A 17,594-nucleotide genomic window follows, 5' to 3' on the forward strand; every position below is an offset into this window, starting at 1 on the left:
AGGGCACATCCGTAGAATCTTCATCAAAATTTTCCATAAAATTAAAAACGGATGGGTCTAGTGTAGTGGTGGTGCTAGGGGTTGTAGAGTTTTCCATGCTGCTCGAAAGGTATAACAACGAGTGTACGAATTTGCCCATGGAACTTAGGAATTTAGTTTTAAACTACTGTTTCTTTTGCTTTCGAACAAATTAAATAATATTTATTATTTTCCTAAACTATTGTACGTTTAATATCTGCCACTTATAAACTTTAAATGCAACAACTTTAATGTCATTTTATGCTCACACTTGAGTGTGGGTTCTTGCTGCAAGACATGTGACTTCAAGACCGAGGCTTTAATTATCTTTTTAAATTATAAACCAGATGCATACAACAACAATTTTATTTATAGATTTTTAGTTCTGCTTTTAATTAAATACATTACATTTAATAAAACAATATCACTTTTGTTTGTTTACTTACACATCTTCTTAGCAAAACAAAGAAATTTTACACTCCATTGTCGATTTACCAGGCTCTTGGAAGTAAAGTAATCTCGTGAACTAATTCGAAAAATTTAAACTTTTAAATTGAGTCTTAAGCGTAGTAAAAGTGGGTAGCAAATCTTCATTTGCTAATTTATAAAAAAATACTTTTAAATCATTGACTTTGCGATATTAATATTGTTATACAAATTTTGTGTCGCTTAGCGAGGCTTAGCTGTATAATCTTATTTTCTTGAAAATTTTCCAAGATTGTTATTAAAAAAATAATAAAGCCAATGAAAATACAACACAAGTATATTTAATTGATTGAATGTGTTACAAAAAAGCTGCAAGCATCGTCAAACTAAATAAGAGATTATAATTTATGTTTTAATTATAATTTTTTTTCTTCTAAATAAAACAAGTGCAAAAAGGATGAAATTTAAGAACAAGATATGTCGTTATTGCAACCTAATCAAAGTCCACATACAAAATACATTTTAAATATATAATATATGTAATTTCTTTTATATCGAGAATATATAAATCTTGCACTGGAACTTATCATAACAAATCATATAAATTTAATTTAAATTAGTGCCTTAATGTCTAAGCTACCAATAATTCTCAAACTATACATAGTTCAGACAAAAATGGTTTGTTACTTAGCTAAGTGTGTTCAATACTAAACTCACCACACTATAGTGAAACATCTAATTATGATTGCAGCTAAAATTTTACTTCATAAAAACCTAAATTTAACAATATAAAGACCTGCAATTGAAGCTAAAATTTGAATACATAATGATCTACGATTGACGCTAAAAAGACCTATGATTGCAGTTAGCATTTAACTACAGAAAGGCCCCCGATTGAAGCTAAAAAATAAACTTAAACCCCTACAGTTAAAGCCTAAAAGACCTTCGTTTGAAGCTAAAATTGCACTTCATAAAGACCTATGATTGAAGCTAATATGACCTGCGATTGAACCTAAAAGGACATACGATTGCAGCTAGAATTTAACTACATGACTGAAACTAAAATTGAACTACATAAAGATCAACGATTGCAGCAAAAATTTAAGTGCATAAAGACTTACGATTGAAGCTAAAATTGAACTACATGAAACTAAAATTGAACTATATGAAGACCTACGATTGAAGCTAAAATTGAAGCTAAAACTGAACTACATGAAGATCAAGGACTGATGCTAAAATTTAACTAATAAAAACTTGCGATTGAAGCAAAAATTTAACTGCATAAAGGCCTACGATTGAAGCTAAAATTGAACTACAAGAAGATAAATTGAACTACATGAAGACCTACGATTGTAGCTAAATTTGAACTGCATGAAGATCTACGATTGAAGCTAAAACTGAACTAAATAAAGATCAAGTATTGATGCTAAAATTGAATTAATAAAAACTTGTGATTGAAGCTAAAATTGAACTGCATAAAGACCTACGATTGAAGCTAAAACTGAACTACATAAAGATCAGTGCTAAAATTGAACTAATAAAAACTTGCAATTGAAGTTAAAATTGTAAAAATACGTAAGATTGGGCTTATATTGGATCACAAAAGACATACGATTCAACTCATGTTGGCCTATGTTTGAATATAGTATTGAATATATCGAGCTCTTAGCGCCAAATTATCGTAAGCCACAAAACACAAATTTTACAGGAGAAGGTTTTTTTGATTATTTTTAAATTTATACATAGAATTAAAAATTTTATGATGCGATATAATGACATTTAGTTCAAGCTATTTGTCTATTTTTCAAAAATATTTATAACTTTTGGCAATTAAAAATTCATGGAATACTTTATTGAAAAATATGACAAACAAATTTTTTTATTGAATTTTTGCATAGATATAAATTTTTGGAATTGAAATTAAATTTTGATTTATAAATAGTTTTTAATGAAATTTCACAGTTATGTAGATTTTTCTATTCAAAATGGAAAAATAAAAACGAATTTTGAAATTTATTATCAGCAATCCCGCAATTCCCAAAAATGTGTTGAAAAATTCCAAAAATGGAAATGTTTAGTTTTTTGGCTATAATATCCATACCAGTGTAGGGGTTATCGGAACCCTTTACAAGTTAATTAGAAACATATTGGGCCACCTAAAATCGGTTACTATATTTTGATATCGAATATGCGATTTGAGAATATTCCCTAAATTTTAATTTTACATAAAAAATAGGTGTTTTTGAATGGACCTGGTCCCCTCGGTAACAACAATTTTTAAATTTTTTTTCATTGAAAATATTTTATGAAAACTTAGCTTTCCGAAAGTATAAATTCCTTATACGTCCTCTTAGAAATTTTTTGCGATAACTTAAAAAGAAAAAAAGTTCTTTTTTCCCAAAAAATTAGCGAAAAATCGCCTTTTTAAAATTTTATAAATTCAAATGCATATAACTTTGGACTTAGTCATTAGTTTTAAATAATTCTTTTTCTTCTTTGACACATACATGTGTTGTTAGTCCAATAAAGGAAAACTGAAGAAAGTCGGGAAATATTTGGATACGCTGTTATAAAAAAACTGGAGTAGGGTGGGTAAAAATGTTGAAAATTTAATTTTTAAATACGAATATCTCCTAAGCTATAAGAGATAATTGACAGCTACGATGAGGTTTTTTGTAGTGCTCGATAAGAAGATTCTATATGTGTATTTTTTTGGAAATCGGAACTCAAACGAAGAAATATGATCGTTTTGAAAATGTAACATACCCGAGGTGTCCTACTTTGAGGACCCTTGGTCGCGCCCCTTGTGGGTCCATGAGGTCCAAGTTCAAAACTTAAACTCGACAATACGTCTTCTTTGCGCATGTGAAATTTCATTCAAAGCAATCTAATCATTTAGAAGTTACAGATTTATTTCCCTCTTTTTTTTCTATACCACTGTAAAATGTAAACATTAACTTACGACAAAATCTTACCCCCTATATTTTTGAAGTTATTAACAATTTTGACATTCTGAGAACGCTAAAACATCAGTCGATCTATAAAATTTTAATTTCTGCAATAAATAAAAAATTTAGAAAATGTCGCTTACGATAATTTGGCGCTAAGGGCTCGATATATTTAGCGTTTGAAGCTAAAACTGTAATATAACAAGTAAGGTGTTATATTCTGCTGTGCCGACAATTTGTAATGTACTCAGCAAGCCCTATAACCCACTCTAGGTCCTACGATCAATATTTCGATATGTTACAAACGGAATGACAAAATCGTTAAATATACATATCTACGATTGTAGATAACGAAAATGTAAAACATTGTTTTGAATCAAAAATAAAATACTCTTTTATATATTTAGAAATATTGTTTTTAAAATGCATTTAAAATATTACTAAGAATTACTTAGTCTTTGCGGTTTCCATAAAAATTAATACAAAGTTAAATATTTAATAAATTTGTATATTTTTTTACTACGATTCCAGTCAATTGAACACTTTTTCTTGGAATTTTGTATGCTATTTCAGAATGTTGTATTATGTTCAATATTGTTTTGATTTTCCAGTGTTTTTAAGTGCAACAAATAATTTTTTCATTAAAACTGCGACAATTAGTTCCTAAGAGCAGTATTTGAAAATGAAAAAATATTTAACGGCATTTCTGATTGTGATAAGCAAAATTCTTTAAAACCTCACAAAGGCAGCGGAAACCGCAAATATGTAAGATGTTTGAAAAATACATGAAACATTCAAAACTTAATACCCTACACTTCGTAATACTTGTGTACTATGAATAGTGAATAGGTTTTAATCTTCAGTTACAAACATTTTTTAAAAAAAAAGGGCCCATATTGGAAAAAAATTTTGATTTTGCATAAAAATTTCAAAAATTGTATTTCTTGAGTTACAAAATATTTATTTTGATAGATATCCGACTCTCATCCCACTAAGGGACCAAAATTATCTTAAAGGAATGGACCTAAGCTATCTTTTGAATCAAAAAAAATCGATTTTGCAAAAAAAAGTCAAAAATTGTATGTTTTGAGATACAAAATATTTATTTGATAGATATCAAACTCGCATCCCACTAAGCGACCAAATAGATCTTCAGGGAAAATATTTAAGATTTATTTTAAGAAAAAAAATATTTAAGATTTATTTTAAGAAAAACAAGTAAGAGTGCTATATTCGGCTATGCCGAATCTTATATACCCTTCACCTTTGTTGTGGATGCATAATTATTATACCCTCCACCACCATAAGTGGTGAATGAGGGTATATATAAGTTTGTCATTCCGTGTGTAACATTGAGAAATATTCATCTGAGACCCAACAAAGTATATATATTATTGATCCTTATGAAATTCTAAGTCGATTGAGCCATGTCCGTCTGTCTGTCCGTCTGTCTGTCTGTCTGTCTGTGTAAAACACGCTCACGTCCAAAATAGGCAAACAAAATTGGTAAACTTACAAAAAAAATGTTTATTGTTCTCCTAAGCAGTTTGGTATTGAAAATCAGCAAAATCGGTTCAGTGGAACCAGAGTTGTGAACCAAAATGTGAGACAACCTAAAAAAAAACTTGATAATTTTAACATAGTTTTCGTTATTTGTGAAAATATATTGCAGATAATACCATAAAATTGTACACACGTTATTTTTATGTTAAAGGGACTAACTCTGGCGAAAATTGTAAGAATCGGTCCATGATTTCTCCTAGCCCCCATACAAATTTCTTCCCGAAATATGGTTATATGGTCTGTAAATGCCTACAAAATTGCAGTATCCACACAAAATTCAGGAAAAATAAGTTTCGTGCTTAAAAAAATTACAACCCCAAATTTTTTGTGGATCGGCCCACATTTGACCGTAGCCCCCATATAAAGTTCATTTCCGAAAATCACTTAAATTAGCATAAACGTCTTATAAATATCGCTATTAAGTTGAAATTCGCCATAAATAGTCCCCATATATACCAAAATCGCTGTACCTAATTCTATGAAGATCGGCCCATAATTGGTTATAGCTCCCATATAAGGACCACTTCCAAAAAACACATTAACCTACATAAATATCTAAAAAATATCAATATCAAAACAAAATTTTACATAGATCCATAATTTATACTTAGAAATCATACTACAGGATTTTGTGAAAATCGGTCCATATTTGACCATAGCTCCCATATAAGGTCCACTTCCAAAAATCAGTTAAGTACTCATAAATCTCTTATAAATATCTTTATCATGCTAAAATTCGACAAAAATAGTACTCATATACATAGAAATCACTGTACTAAATTATATGTAGATTGGCCGATAATTGGTCATAGCTCCCCTATAAGGCCCATTTTCGAAAAAGATATTAACCTTAAAAAATATTTAAAACATATCGATATCAAAATGAAATAACGCACAGGTCAGTAATTTGTATCCAGTAATCATACTTCTGAATTTGTTGAATATCGGTCCATATTTAACTATAGCTCTCATATAAGGTCCACTCCCGAAACTCACTAAAATCCTCATAAATTTGTTACAAATATAGTTATCAGGTTGAAATTCGAAACAAATTTATTCAATATATACAAAAATCGATGTACCAAATTTTATGATGGTAGGCCCATTATTGGTCATAGCCTCCATATAAGAACCTTTTCAGGAAAACACATTAACCTGCACAAATATCCAAAAAAATCTGTACTGAACCAAAATTTTACACCGATCAGTAATTTGTATCCAAGAATCGAGCTACAAGATTTTTTAAATATTCATCCATAATTCGGCATAGCTCCTATATAAGGTCCACTTTTGTTAATAGCGTTGTTTATATGAAATTCTATAAAAATAGGCCTCATATACTTAGGACTATAATAGGTCATAGCTTCCATATATTGAATCAAAATAGTACACTTATCACTAATTTGTATTCAAAAATCATAATACTGAATTTTGTGAATATCGGTACACAATTGGCCACAGCACCCATATAAGTCCATAAAAATCACGTTAAAATATTTTATGACAATCAATACATAACAGGTCATAGCTCCCATAAAAGTCCCACAACCAAATATTTTGAAATTTGACCAAATATATTTGTATACCCTTTTTTATACTCTGTTTCTTCACTTGAGTTTAACAGGGAAAAATGTTTATCCAAACGTATTAACTAATTATTATGTATATAAATTGTTAAATTTCATACGTTCTAATAGGAATTTAAATTATAAATTGCTGAATTAAATACAATTTTTTGTACACTTGAAATAAAATATCTTCTGCGTAAACTAGTCTTTCTAACAATTGTTATATTATTTCAGTTGTTATACCATCATATTTAGGTGGAGGGTATTTAAGATTCGGCACGGCCGAATATAGTACTCTTACTTGTTTTTTATAATAACTAAATATTTGATATACATATATATATATATATATCATCATAATATTAATAGGCAAGACGTTTTCTTTAGACCCCATTTAAGCTCACATTATACATTCAATTTGGGCAAAAAATATATCATTTTAAAGGGATTGAAATCGGTTCAGTTTTTTAGGAGTAATAAGCGTTTAAAGATGTTACTAACACATATGCAAAAACGTGTACATGTGAACCTTAAGCTAAAAAGTATACAAAGCAATGAGTGTTTGTCCAATTTGTTGTTGTAAATAAATGCGGAGTTTAGTTGAATATAGACGGAATTGAATTAGAGGGCGTAGCACCTCCCATACAGAGTAAATATTGATTTCGAATATCTGGGGAACAAAAATAGTCGGAAAAGGAGGTAAATCACCTCCCATACAAAGTAATAATTGCAAGGTTCTTCAAACTTTATCCGCATAGCTCTCTTACCACATAGATTGGATTGAATTAGTGGTCGTGGCACAAAGTAAATAATTAATTTTGAATATCTGGAGAACTATAATTCTAAAGGTATTTAAACGCTGTATCAATCAATTTATTACCATTCTACGGAGGTTAGCTAAAAACGAATTTATTCCTGATCCATGTTTGAAGTTTAGCTAAGCATGATCGGCTTAGTAGGAATGAACCCTCCCATATAAAGGAAAGTTAAAGTAAAGCTTGATATTTACATAAAAGGTTTAAAATGGGTGGGATCAGAGCAGTGTAGTGATATCTCCCATACCAAATTAGTTAGATATTCTCGAATATCAAGTGAAGTGTAATTGAGATTCTCAATATTTTGTATTTGTTATTTTCGTACAATTGTACGTAGTTATGTTTTCTGAAACATTTTTTGTTCGGAAAAATTTTTTTTTATATGTAGTTTGACGTTCTATTTTTGAGAGAGACTTCAATTGTTTCGAACAAAAAATGTTTCAAAAACTCATGGGTGAATTCAGGTTAAGTGTTACCAAAAGTTCATATTTATACATAAACAAAAGAATTAACTTATTTTGGTGTAAAATAACAACGAAATGGCAACACTGAAATCATTTGATTTATTTAATTAATGAAAAATGATAATTTGTTTTAAATATTTGTCAATTGTTTGCATTTTTACACATGGCAGACACTAGTATGCTATTGTTCGATTTCGCTATTAATTTTACATATTAATAGACTTTGAAATTATCTGTTTTGATCTTCTTTTTTGGTATTTTCAAGGCTTGACAAGGTAAACTTACAACTTTGCGAAATCTGTGTTCACAACTACAATAGTTGTATCATACAACGTAAAACATGCAACTACGTTGTGAATTGGACAAATATGTCTGGTTCGAACGGTCCCGCCTCACACTTACCCGCCCTTACCCGACCGAGAAGGGCTCGTCCCCATATCGTAGGGACACGTACACACTACAATCCGGACTGTAGTGGAGTTTTATTAATTAAATTAGTTTTAAGAAAGAACTAATTTAATTAAAGAAAATAATAAAAATTCATTTAACACTACATATGTACTTTAAAAAACTACTGCATGCACTACAGGTAACTACAAAAAACAAATAGCAATGATTTCATCACATGCATGGATATTCTTCTTTAAGATTCCCATTCATTGCTTTTATGTGATTTCAATCTTGTTTTCAAAAGTGATTGTGATTGATTGGTTCATGCATTAAATATTAAAATTAATAAATAAATAAATAAAATAAAATCACTTAACAATCACATTATAGTCACTTTTGTTTTACATCACTATTTAACATGCGAAGTGATGATAATGTAATTCTGCTTTATTTTTTTCATGCTAAAGCAGTAGAAGCAAAGATTGATCATTGGTTTCTTTAAAAAATTTTCGGAAAAGTGATTTTTATATACAACACTATTTAACATGCATTTAATGTGATGAAAATATAATTCTATTATAAGGAGTGAGATCGAAAAATTCTTAACATACATATATGTTTATAAAAAAGAAACCACTAAACTTACAGCTTTAATTTTTTTTTTATTTGATTGAAATTATTATTACAATTTACAAAAAAAATTATTTTTATAGTTTTAATCACTAGTGATGAAATTTTGAACCTTTTTCGGAAACCCTTCCATTAACGTTTTTATAGTGCTTTCTGTCACTTTGCTCGAACATGTAGTCCATCTCCGTTTAAAATCTACCACACTTTTGGACACCTTTTTTGTACTCTTCAATTCTCTTTTAACAAGAGCCCAATATCTCTCCACTGGCCTTAGCTCCGGGCAGTTTGGAGGATTTGCCTCTCTTGGTACAAATACCACATTATTGTTCTTGTACCACTCAAGGGCTTGTTTGCCATAGTGACAGGATGCCAAGTCAGGCCAAAAATAAGTGGACACATTATGAAGTCTTATGAATGGAAGCAGCCTTTTTTGTAAACATTCCTTGATGTAAATTTCGGTATTTATAGAGCCCGTTGTAACAAATGAGTGGCTTCTTTTGCCGCAACTGCATATTGCTTGCCATACCAAGAACTTTCTGGGAAATTTTGTCTGCTTTTGGGTCCTAAACTTTTCTTCAACATTCCCTCGAGCATCAGCAACATAAAATTTTTGACCTGGAAGTTGCGAAAAATCTGCCAGAACATACGTTTCGTCATCCATTATGCAGCAAGAATATTTTTTTATAAAACTTGACTTCAATTTCCGTGCTCTGTTTTTGGCCTCTAAATTTTTAGTAGCGTTCCTGTCAGGAACTTTTTGAGCCTTGTATGTTTTTAAACCTGCATTAGCTTTAACTTTTCGTACCAAATAGTCCGAGCACTGAGCTAACCGGGCTGCTTTCCTACCGGATGTGTTGGGAGCTCTTTTGAAAATGCGTTCTATTTTTTTGGCTTTAGAAACATCATGTGGACCATTCCTTCTACCTGAACCAGGTTTTCTATCAACTGACAAGTTCTCCCGGTACTGTTTAATAACATTGGAAACAGTTTGACGGCAGACCTTTGTATGCTTGGCCAACTTTTTGTAAGACCAAGTTGGGTTTTGTTGAAAATATTTAATAATTTCAGTACGCACTTTTTTCTGGTCACTCATTTTAATCAGATTAACAAAAAAATTAATATAATTGACATTACACATAATAACTGACATGTTTTTCAAAGGTAACTTGATCAAAAAAAAAATTCAAATAATACTTGGGTTAAAAAATGTAATGAAAAACGTGTGTTAAGAATTTTTCGATCTCACTCCTTAAGTCCTTTATTATTTATATAATGGCATAAAAGTCCATTATTATATGCTAGTTTATATTATATTAGCGATGTTTTCATAGAAAATATCACACTGGTTCCTCTAAAGAGCGTCAACTCAAAATTTTAAAATGTTCAGTAGAAGCAAAAAACTATTTTTTTCCAATACATTACAATGAAACAACTGTACGGATGCAACTGTATTTTTTGGCGAAAGAGTAGAGAAAATGATAGCAGATTTTTACAGTGGGTAGATATTACCACTGTACATCGATTTCTTGCAAAAAGTGAGATTTAGAGTTGACGCTCTTTAGAGGAACTAGTGCGATATGATTATAAATTTTATTGAATGTATATGCATATGTATGATATTATTTAATAGCTTTTCATATTTTCTTTTTAAATTATTTGATTCCTAGCAATATTCCATCATGGTAACTGTGAATTGTTGGATATATCATTACTTTACTGTTATCTTCATCAGCATTTGGTTCCATGTTTAGTGGTTGGAGTAGCTTTGTCTATAAGGGAATAAAATCGTTCATCGTTGAAGAACTTTTCGGTATTACTTTCTTCAGTTTTGCGACATATGTTAAAATCTCCAATTACATATACATTATTATTTATATTCCCAGAACTGTCTCGTAATTTGTCTATTGCATGTCGCAATACTGATATTAATTCCGATTGGGGAAATGCGGGAGTCTTGTAAATTACAATAAAATAAATCTCTTTAAATTTGAAGGCTATATATTGAAGAAATTTGCCATTGATGCAACATTCTTCCTGGAATAAATGTTCTGCTTCGTTTATGTTGTTATCATTGATGTATACAATTATTTCTTTTCTATTTCGACGTCTTTCTCCTATATCAGTTCTATTGAAACAATCGATTCGGCTTATTATATTGAAGTTTGGTATTATAAATTCTTCTTCAGGATAGCTCCAAGTTTCAACGATACATATTATATCAGTATGCGTAATTGTCATATCTACTGATATATCTTGAAGGTGTGCTTGTAGGCTCTGTATGTTTTGGTAGTACATCGGTACTTTCAGTTCATTATATCCCATGAATTCGAATTTTTGCCCGTAAAGCTTTTTCTGAGCGCAGACGATCCAATTCCACTTTAACTGGATCTGATGTTTTGAGTCATGTCATATTTTCTTTTTAAATTATTTGATTCCTAGCAATATTCCATCATGGTAACTGTGAATTGTTGGATATATCATTACTTTACTGTTATCTTCATCAGCATTTGAAAATAACCAGTCAATATTGGTTCCATGCTTAGTGGTTGGAGTAGCTTTGTCTATAAGGGAATAAAATCTTTCATCGTTGAAGAACTTTTCGGTATTACTTTCTTCAGTTTTGCGACATATGTTAAAATCTCCAATTACATATACATTATTATTTATATTCCCAGAACTGTCTCGTAATTTGTCTATTGCATGTCGTAATACTGATATTAATTCCGATTGAGGAAAGGCGGGAGTCTTGTAAATTACAATAAAATAAATCTCTTTAAATTTGAAGGCTATATATTGAAGAAATTTGCCATTGATGCAACATTCTTCCTGGAATAAATGTTCTGCTTCGTTTATGTTGTTATCATTGATGTATACAATTATTCCTTTTCTATTTCGACGTCTTTCCCCTATATCAGTTCTATTGAAACAATCGATTCGGCTTATTATATTAAAGTTTGGCATTATAAATTCTTCTTCAGGATAGCTCCAAGTTTCAACGAGACATATTATATCAGTATGCGTAATTGTCATATCTACTGATATATCTTGAAGGTGTGCTTGTAGGCTCTGTATGTTTTGGTAGTACATCGTTACTTTCAGTTCATTATATCCCATGAATTCGAATTTTGTCCGTAAAGCTTTTTCTGAGCGCAGACGATCCAATTCCACTTTAACTGGATCTGAAGTTTTGAGTCGGCCAGGAGGATTAAAACTGCCAATAATAAAAAGGCCGGATGCAGTTGTAGCTCTACTACAAGCTACATAAAGAGCAGATCTACTCATTCCCTTTCGAGTATGAACTATAACTTTCGAGTACGTCGCTCCTTGGCTTTTGTGTATAGTTATACCTTCAGCTAGTACCAATGGGAACTGAGTTCTTTCAATTGTAATATTTTCATTACTCTTGTATTGAAAAGTTCTCACACATTTTTCGACTGGTGTCCAAGATAGCTCATGAGGATGTATTTTTTGTCGACGGGCTTCAATGCCTACATTTTCATCAGAGAACATAATCCAAAGTATTGTCGGATTTCCAGTCTGACTATTTAATTCTATGTCCATTAAAACTCCAGCAGCTCCATTTACAAGTCCATCACTTGTATTTATATTTACAGTCATCATGTATTTAGCAGTTGTTTTTAATTTTAACTGCCCGGGAAGTCCTTGTGTTTCGGAAGTTTTCATCTTTAACACCATATTAAGAATTCGATTTCGATTTGATGTTGCTAAAATATCGGACTTAATAACATCAAAAGACTTTGATGTGAATTCATTTGTCGAAATTTGTCCTAACCGTAATAAGTTGTATTGGTCAGCTTCAGCATTTGACCAAAACAAATGTATTGCTTCCGATGGGATAATTGAAGTATTCTCTACAACTCGTGACTTTATAAGTTCAATTTGCGTTGTATCCATTTCTCCAACAGCCATTGAGTTTAGCGCCTGTGCAAAACTGAGATCATCCCGTTGTCTCATTATTTCTGTTAATTCGTAAAACTTGAAGAGATTCCATAGGCCTTCTCCGGCTAAAACACCATATGGATTTGATGGATTTGTACTAAAAACCCATCTGTCACCAACAGGAGGTAATTGTTTTAGGTCTCCAAATACTAATATCGATATTCCTCCGAAAGCGGCTGTACTTTTGAAGATTTGTTTTAATCTGGCATCCAAATATCCTAACATTTTGGCGCCTACCATTGAAATTTCGTCAATTATTATAATCTTCAAGTCCATGAACTTCGCTATTAATGAATTCACAACATTGTTGCTGAGAGGGCGAATTTCTCCGGAAAACTGATTAATTGGCAATGAGAACATGGCGTGTAATGTAGCTCCTCCTATGCCAAATGCAGCTTTTCCAGTTGGAGCACACAGTAAAACTTTAACTAAATCCGGATTAGATCCTGGAACAGAGTTGAACCGTTCTGTTACTGACTGATATATAGATTTAATCAGTCTACTTTTTCCAACGCCTGCACCTCCACTTATAAATTCGTGGAATTTAACATCGTCTAAAACATTTCGCAATAAATGATGTAAATACTCCCGTTGCTTTACATTCAACATTCTGACAGACGTTATTAATTCATCTTTACTTATTAAAGCAGGTAATCTGATTATTCGAATACCATCTGGATTTTCATCATCATTATCTTGATTTCCATCTGCAATATTTAATATATTTATATTTTCGTCTACTACAGGAATTGCTAATGCTCTAAACTCATCATCAATATTAATATTCTCTTCCTGTTCCTGTATATTATCAGCTTCTTCTTGAATTCGTTGAAGAATTTCATCTAGTTCTCCTTCTTTTAGACTTTCGAATAATACTCGATTATTTTCAATTATATTTTTGTGGGTAATGCATGTCTGCTCATTATTATTACTTAATATTTCTTCCTGTTCATTACGCCATGGCAAATAAAGCATAACAAGATTTCGAAAATATTCATCTCTTGCTACTTCAATACTAAATTTTGGAAATCTAATAATGCTGGCATTTCTTCTCTTATATATATACCCAGAATTGTTTTTTAATGGAAGTGGGGCTCCTACTTCAGTAATATCGATGTCATTTTCTTGGTAGTCATCTTCATCTTCTTGAAAACGTGCACTTCTTCGAAGTTTCTTTGAAAATGAGTAATAAGCTGCAAAGAACGCTAAGCAAACATCATTTAATATATCCGGTCGTTGAATGTAATGATCCAAGATATTGCTTTGAAATACATTTGTTGAATCATCAGGTAATTCCGCAAGTTCGGATCTAGGTCTCAAAATTCGGACCCTTTTTTCTGGTGCCATAGTATTTATAAACACTTCAGCACTACTGCATTGCGACAGATGCATTCCTAGGATATTGTATGCAGCTTCTTGTCCGGAAACTTCCGAGGCAGATATAAATTTGTTTCCGATATGCTGAAGTCTTTGTTTGATGCTAAAATTTCCAGTCTGTATTTCATTCATTGCCTCTTGTAATAGTCTTGAAACTCCTCTGTTTGATTTATTTATGTAATTTACAATGTACGACACACATGCATATGCATCCAGTACAAATTGAATGTCCATATTTGCTCTTTGCATGGATAATATTTTAGGGTTAAACGCATTAATGCATCTATCGTTAAAAGACCTTTTTAAAAACACTCTTGGCTTTTTTAATGAAGATCTTAATGCAAAAATATATTCCTCATATGTTAAGTTAACCCTTTCGTCTGCCAAGAAACTTTCGAAAGATTCAAATCGATTTGCTTCATCATCTGATAAATTTCCATTCAAAATGTTATGAATTTTTTCATAGTTTTTTTTATGATTTTCCAAATTATTATTGTCTATGTCATCTGGAAGTGGGAGGAGAATTTCCGTATTTGGCAGAGGTGGATACGGGATATGAAATCTACATATCTTTTGTCCACGTATTTCTCTTTGACACGTTCTGTTGTGATTATGTTTTTGATATGAAACATAATTAGATACTTCCATTATTGTTGAATCTGTTGATATGTAGGTGTCAATGAAATTAACTACTGCTGGAAAAGTAGTCTCATCATTTATATTAAATATTGGCGCATTATCCATCCAGTATATGCCGTGAACATGTGGAGATCCTCTTTGTTGAAATTCTATTCTCCAATAGAATTTGACAACTTTATGTTCACCAAATATTCCTGCAGCACTTTTAAAATGTTTGAAGAGATGTCGTATTCTTTGGTCGAAATATCGTGAAGATGTTATTGGATCAAGTCGTATTAAATTATATTTTTCCTGCGTGGTAAGATTTAAGGCCTCTTCTTCAGTAATAACTCTATTTTGGACTACTTTGACTAAAATAACTAGCAATTCAGGCCATTGCGATTCAGCGGCAGACAACGTTATGAAAAAAGTTGGCAAACCAAATTGTCGTATCATTGCTAAAACTTTTTTCTTCTCCCCTTCCCAGTGTGCAGGAGAAGATCGAATTCCTTTTAATATATGATACCCATCATCGTGTTGTACTAGGTTTTGTACAAAATGCTCATTTAACATGTTTACAGCCGTATGTTGGTTAGGTCCTACTTTTTTCCTCAAACATGTCGATATGCTATTTTTTACACGTGATAATTCCAACTTTTTATAAGAATATAAAATCTTGTCTACGCGTGCACATCTTCTATCGTAGCGTCTTGCCTCGGATTTAATAATTTTTCCTACTGTTGCAGTGCATGTCCTTTTAACTCCACAGTATATCGATGGATAAGATAGCTCTTCAGAGTCTTCATCAAAAATCATATCTATTGGCCTCTGTCCTTGGCCAGGAGCAATACAAATCCGTTCCAATGATATATTTTCCACTGGAATGTTTTCCAAAAGCGTTTCCTGAGGATTAAATTCGTCGGGATCAGTTAAATGTGTATTATTTTCATTTATTAAATCCTCAATTACACTGCGGTCTTCAGTATTTGATATAAAAAGAACTTCTTCATTTTGTCCCACATTATCTATCCAATCATCGGAAATACTTATGTTGTGCTTTCTATATAATTCCGTATTAACCAAGTATCTTGCAGCCTCTATTATTTTCCTTGGTCTAATTGTTTCAGTCATAAAACTGTGATTATATTCTAATCTCCTTTTGAGATGAACTTGAATGACTTCTGTCTCGTCAAAATTTCGTGGTAGCACATCAACAGTTTTATCGAGATGAATTGGAACGTTTACAACTGCTCCTCTAACAGCGCATTGCCGATTATATCCCAGAGATACTATTCTCATGAATGGGATTCGCGGAGCCACAAATCTTTCTTCCAATGCTGTTAAGTCTTTTAATTCATTAGGAATATCTGGGAAATGTAATCCCTTATTTAAACAAATAGTGGGTATTTTTCCATCTTTAACAATTTTGCAACATGTATTGCAAAATTTATAACAGTTATCTTCAGAAGGAAAATCATCTGCCAAAAAGAAAACTTCAGATAAGTGCGCGTAGTTATTTCTGCATAATTTCTTTATTTGGTTCGGGAACCATAGTCCGCCACAACAAACACAGACTTCTGTAGGCCCATTCTTTATGTTATTATTAAATTCTTCCAATATTCTGCAAACATGTCTTCGTGCATCTGCTTCTAAATTTTGTATTCTTGTTTCGGGGGAGAGTGTTTGCCTATTATTCCTATTTCTTTGACCTTGTCTTAAGTTTTCATTCGCTCTGTTAACTGGATCCATTCGAAGATTTCGAACGCGACAATTTTGCATATGTTGTAATTCCTGAGTGTGAATTCTTGCAATTCTGCGAGATTCTTGGCGCAATAATGTATTTCGCTCTTGCTCTTCTGTGCGTATTAGAATATCTAATCGTCTGGAGGCGTGTGATAAGGCATCCCGTTCACGCTCTGCTTCTCTAAATTCGGGATCTGCGCGTCTAGAAGAACGTAGTAATGCATCACGTTCACGTTCTGTTTCTCGGTATTCGGGATCTTCGCGTCTAGAAGAACGTAGTAATGCATCGCGTTCACGTTCTGTTTCTCGGTTTTCGGGATCTTCGCGTCTAGAAGAACGTGCTAATACATCACGTTCACGTTCTGTTTCCCTGTATTCTGGATTTGCGCGTCTTGAGGAATGGGCTAGGGCATCCCGTATTCGCTCTGCTTCTCTAAACTCGGGATCTGCGCGTCTAGAAGAATGTAGTAATGCATCACGTTCACGTTCTATTTCTCGGTTTTCGGGATCTTCGCGTCTAGAAGAACGTGCTAATGCATCCCGTTCTCGCTCTGGTTCTCTTAGCTCAGGTATTTCTCGTCGGTTTGTATGTTCCGCTGTATTTTGTCTTTGTTCTTCTGCGCGAATAAGGGGATCCGAACGTCTAGAAGAATGCGCTAAGGCATCCCGTTCACGTTCTAATTCTCTAAATTCGGGATCTGCGCGTATAGAGGAATGTGCTAGGGTATCTCGATCACGTTCCATATCTCTGAATTGCGTGCTTTGTCTTGATCGTCTTAAATGTTGATATTCATTATCTCGACGACGCTCGTTTTCCCTATAATCTTCAATTTCCCTACGCTGTGATAGCATTTGCGAATTACGGGCTCTATCATCTTCACGATTTGTTTCGCGATAGTGCTCTAAAGCTAGTTGCATTGCGCGCCTACGTTGTGCAGCAGATGTCTTACGTAGTCTAGGCATAATGCTATAATATCCTTTAGCTAATTGTTGGAAAATGTTAATGTTAGGACAAATTATATAAATATAATAATAATAAAAAATTTTAAGTAAATAAATTTAAATTATTAGTAC

At 32.0% G+C, this 17,594-nt stretch overlaps 1 protein-coding gene across 1 annotated transcript; it reads right to left on the reverse strand.

The window, feature by feature from the left end:
* Nucleotides 1-228: 228 nt before the first annotated feature.
* Nucleotides 229-17,483, reverse strand: LOC135963037 (uncharacterized). Its single transcript, XM_065514817.1, has 2 exons — nucleotides 12,246-17,483; nucleotides 229-345 (listed from the first exon to the last, which is right to left on the reverse strand). The coding sequence occupies exons 1-2, from the start codon at nucleotides 17,481-17,483 to the stop codon at nucleotides 229-231; spliced, it is 5,355 nt and encodes a 1,784-aa protein (XP_065370889.1).
* Between the last annotated feature and the right edge of the window lie 111 nt (nucleotides 17,484-17,594).

This window comes from Calliphora vicina, unplaced genomic scaffold (genome assembly GCF_958450345.1).
Source record: "Calliphora vicina unplaced genomic scaffold, idCalVici1.1 scaffold_79, whole genome shotgun sequence".
Lineage (NCBI taxonomy): Eukaryota > Metazoa > Arthropoda > Insecta > Diptera > Calliphoridae > Calliphora > Calliphora vicina.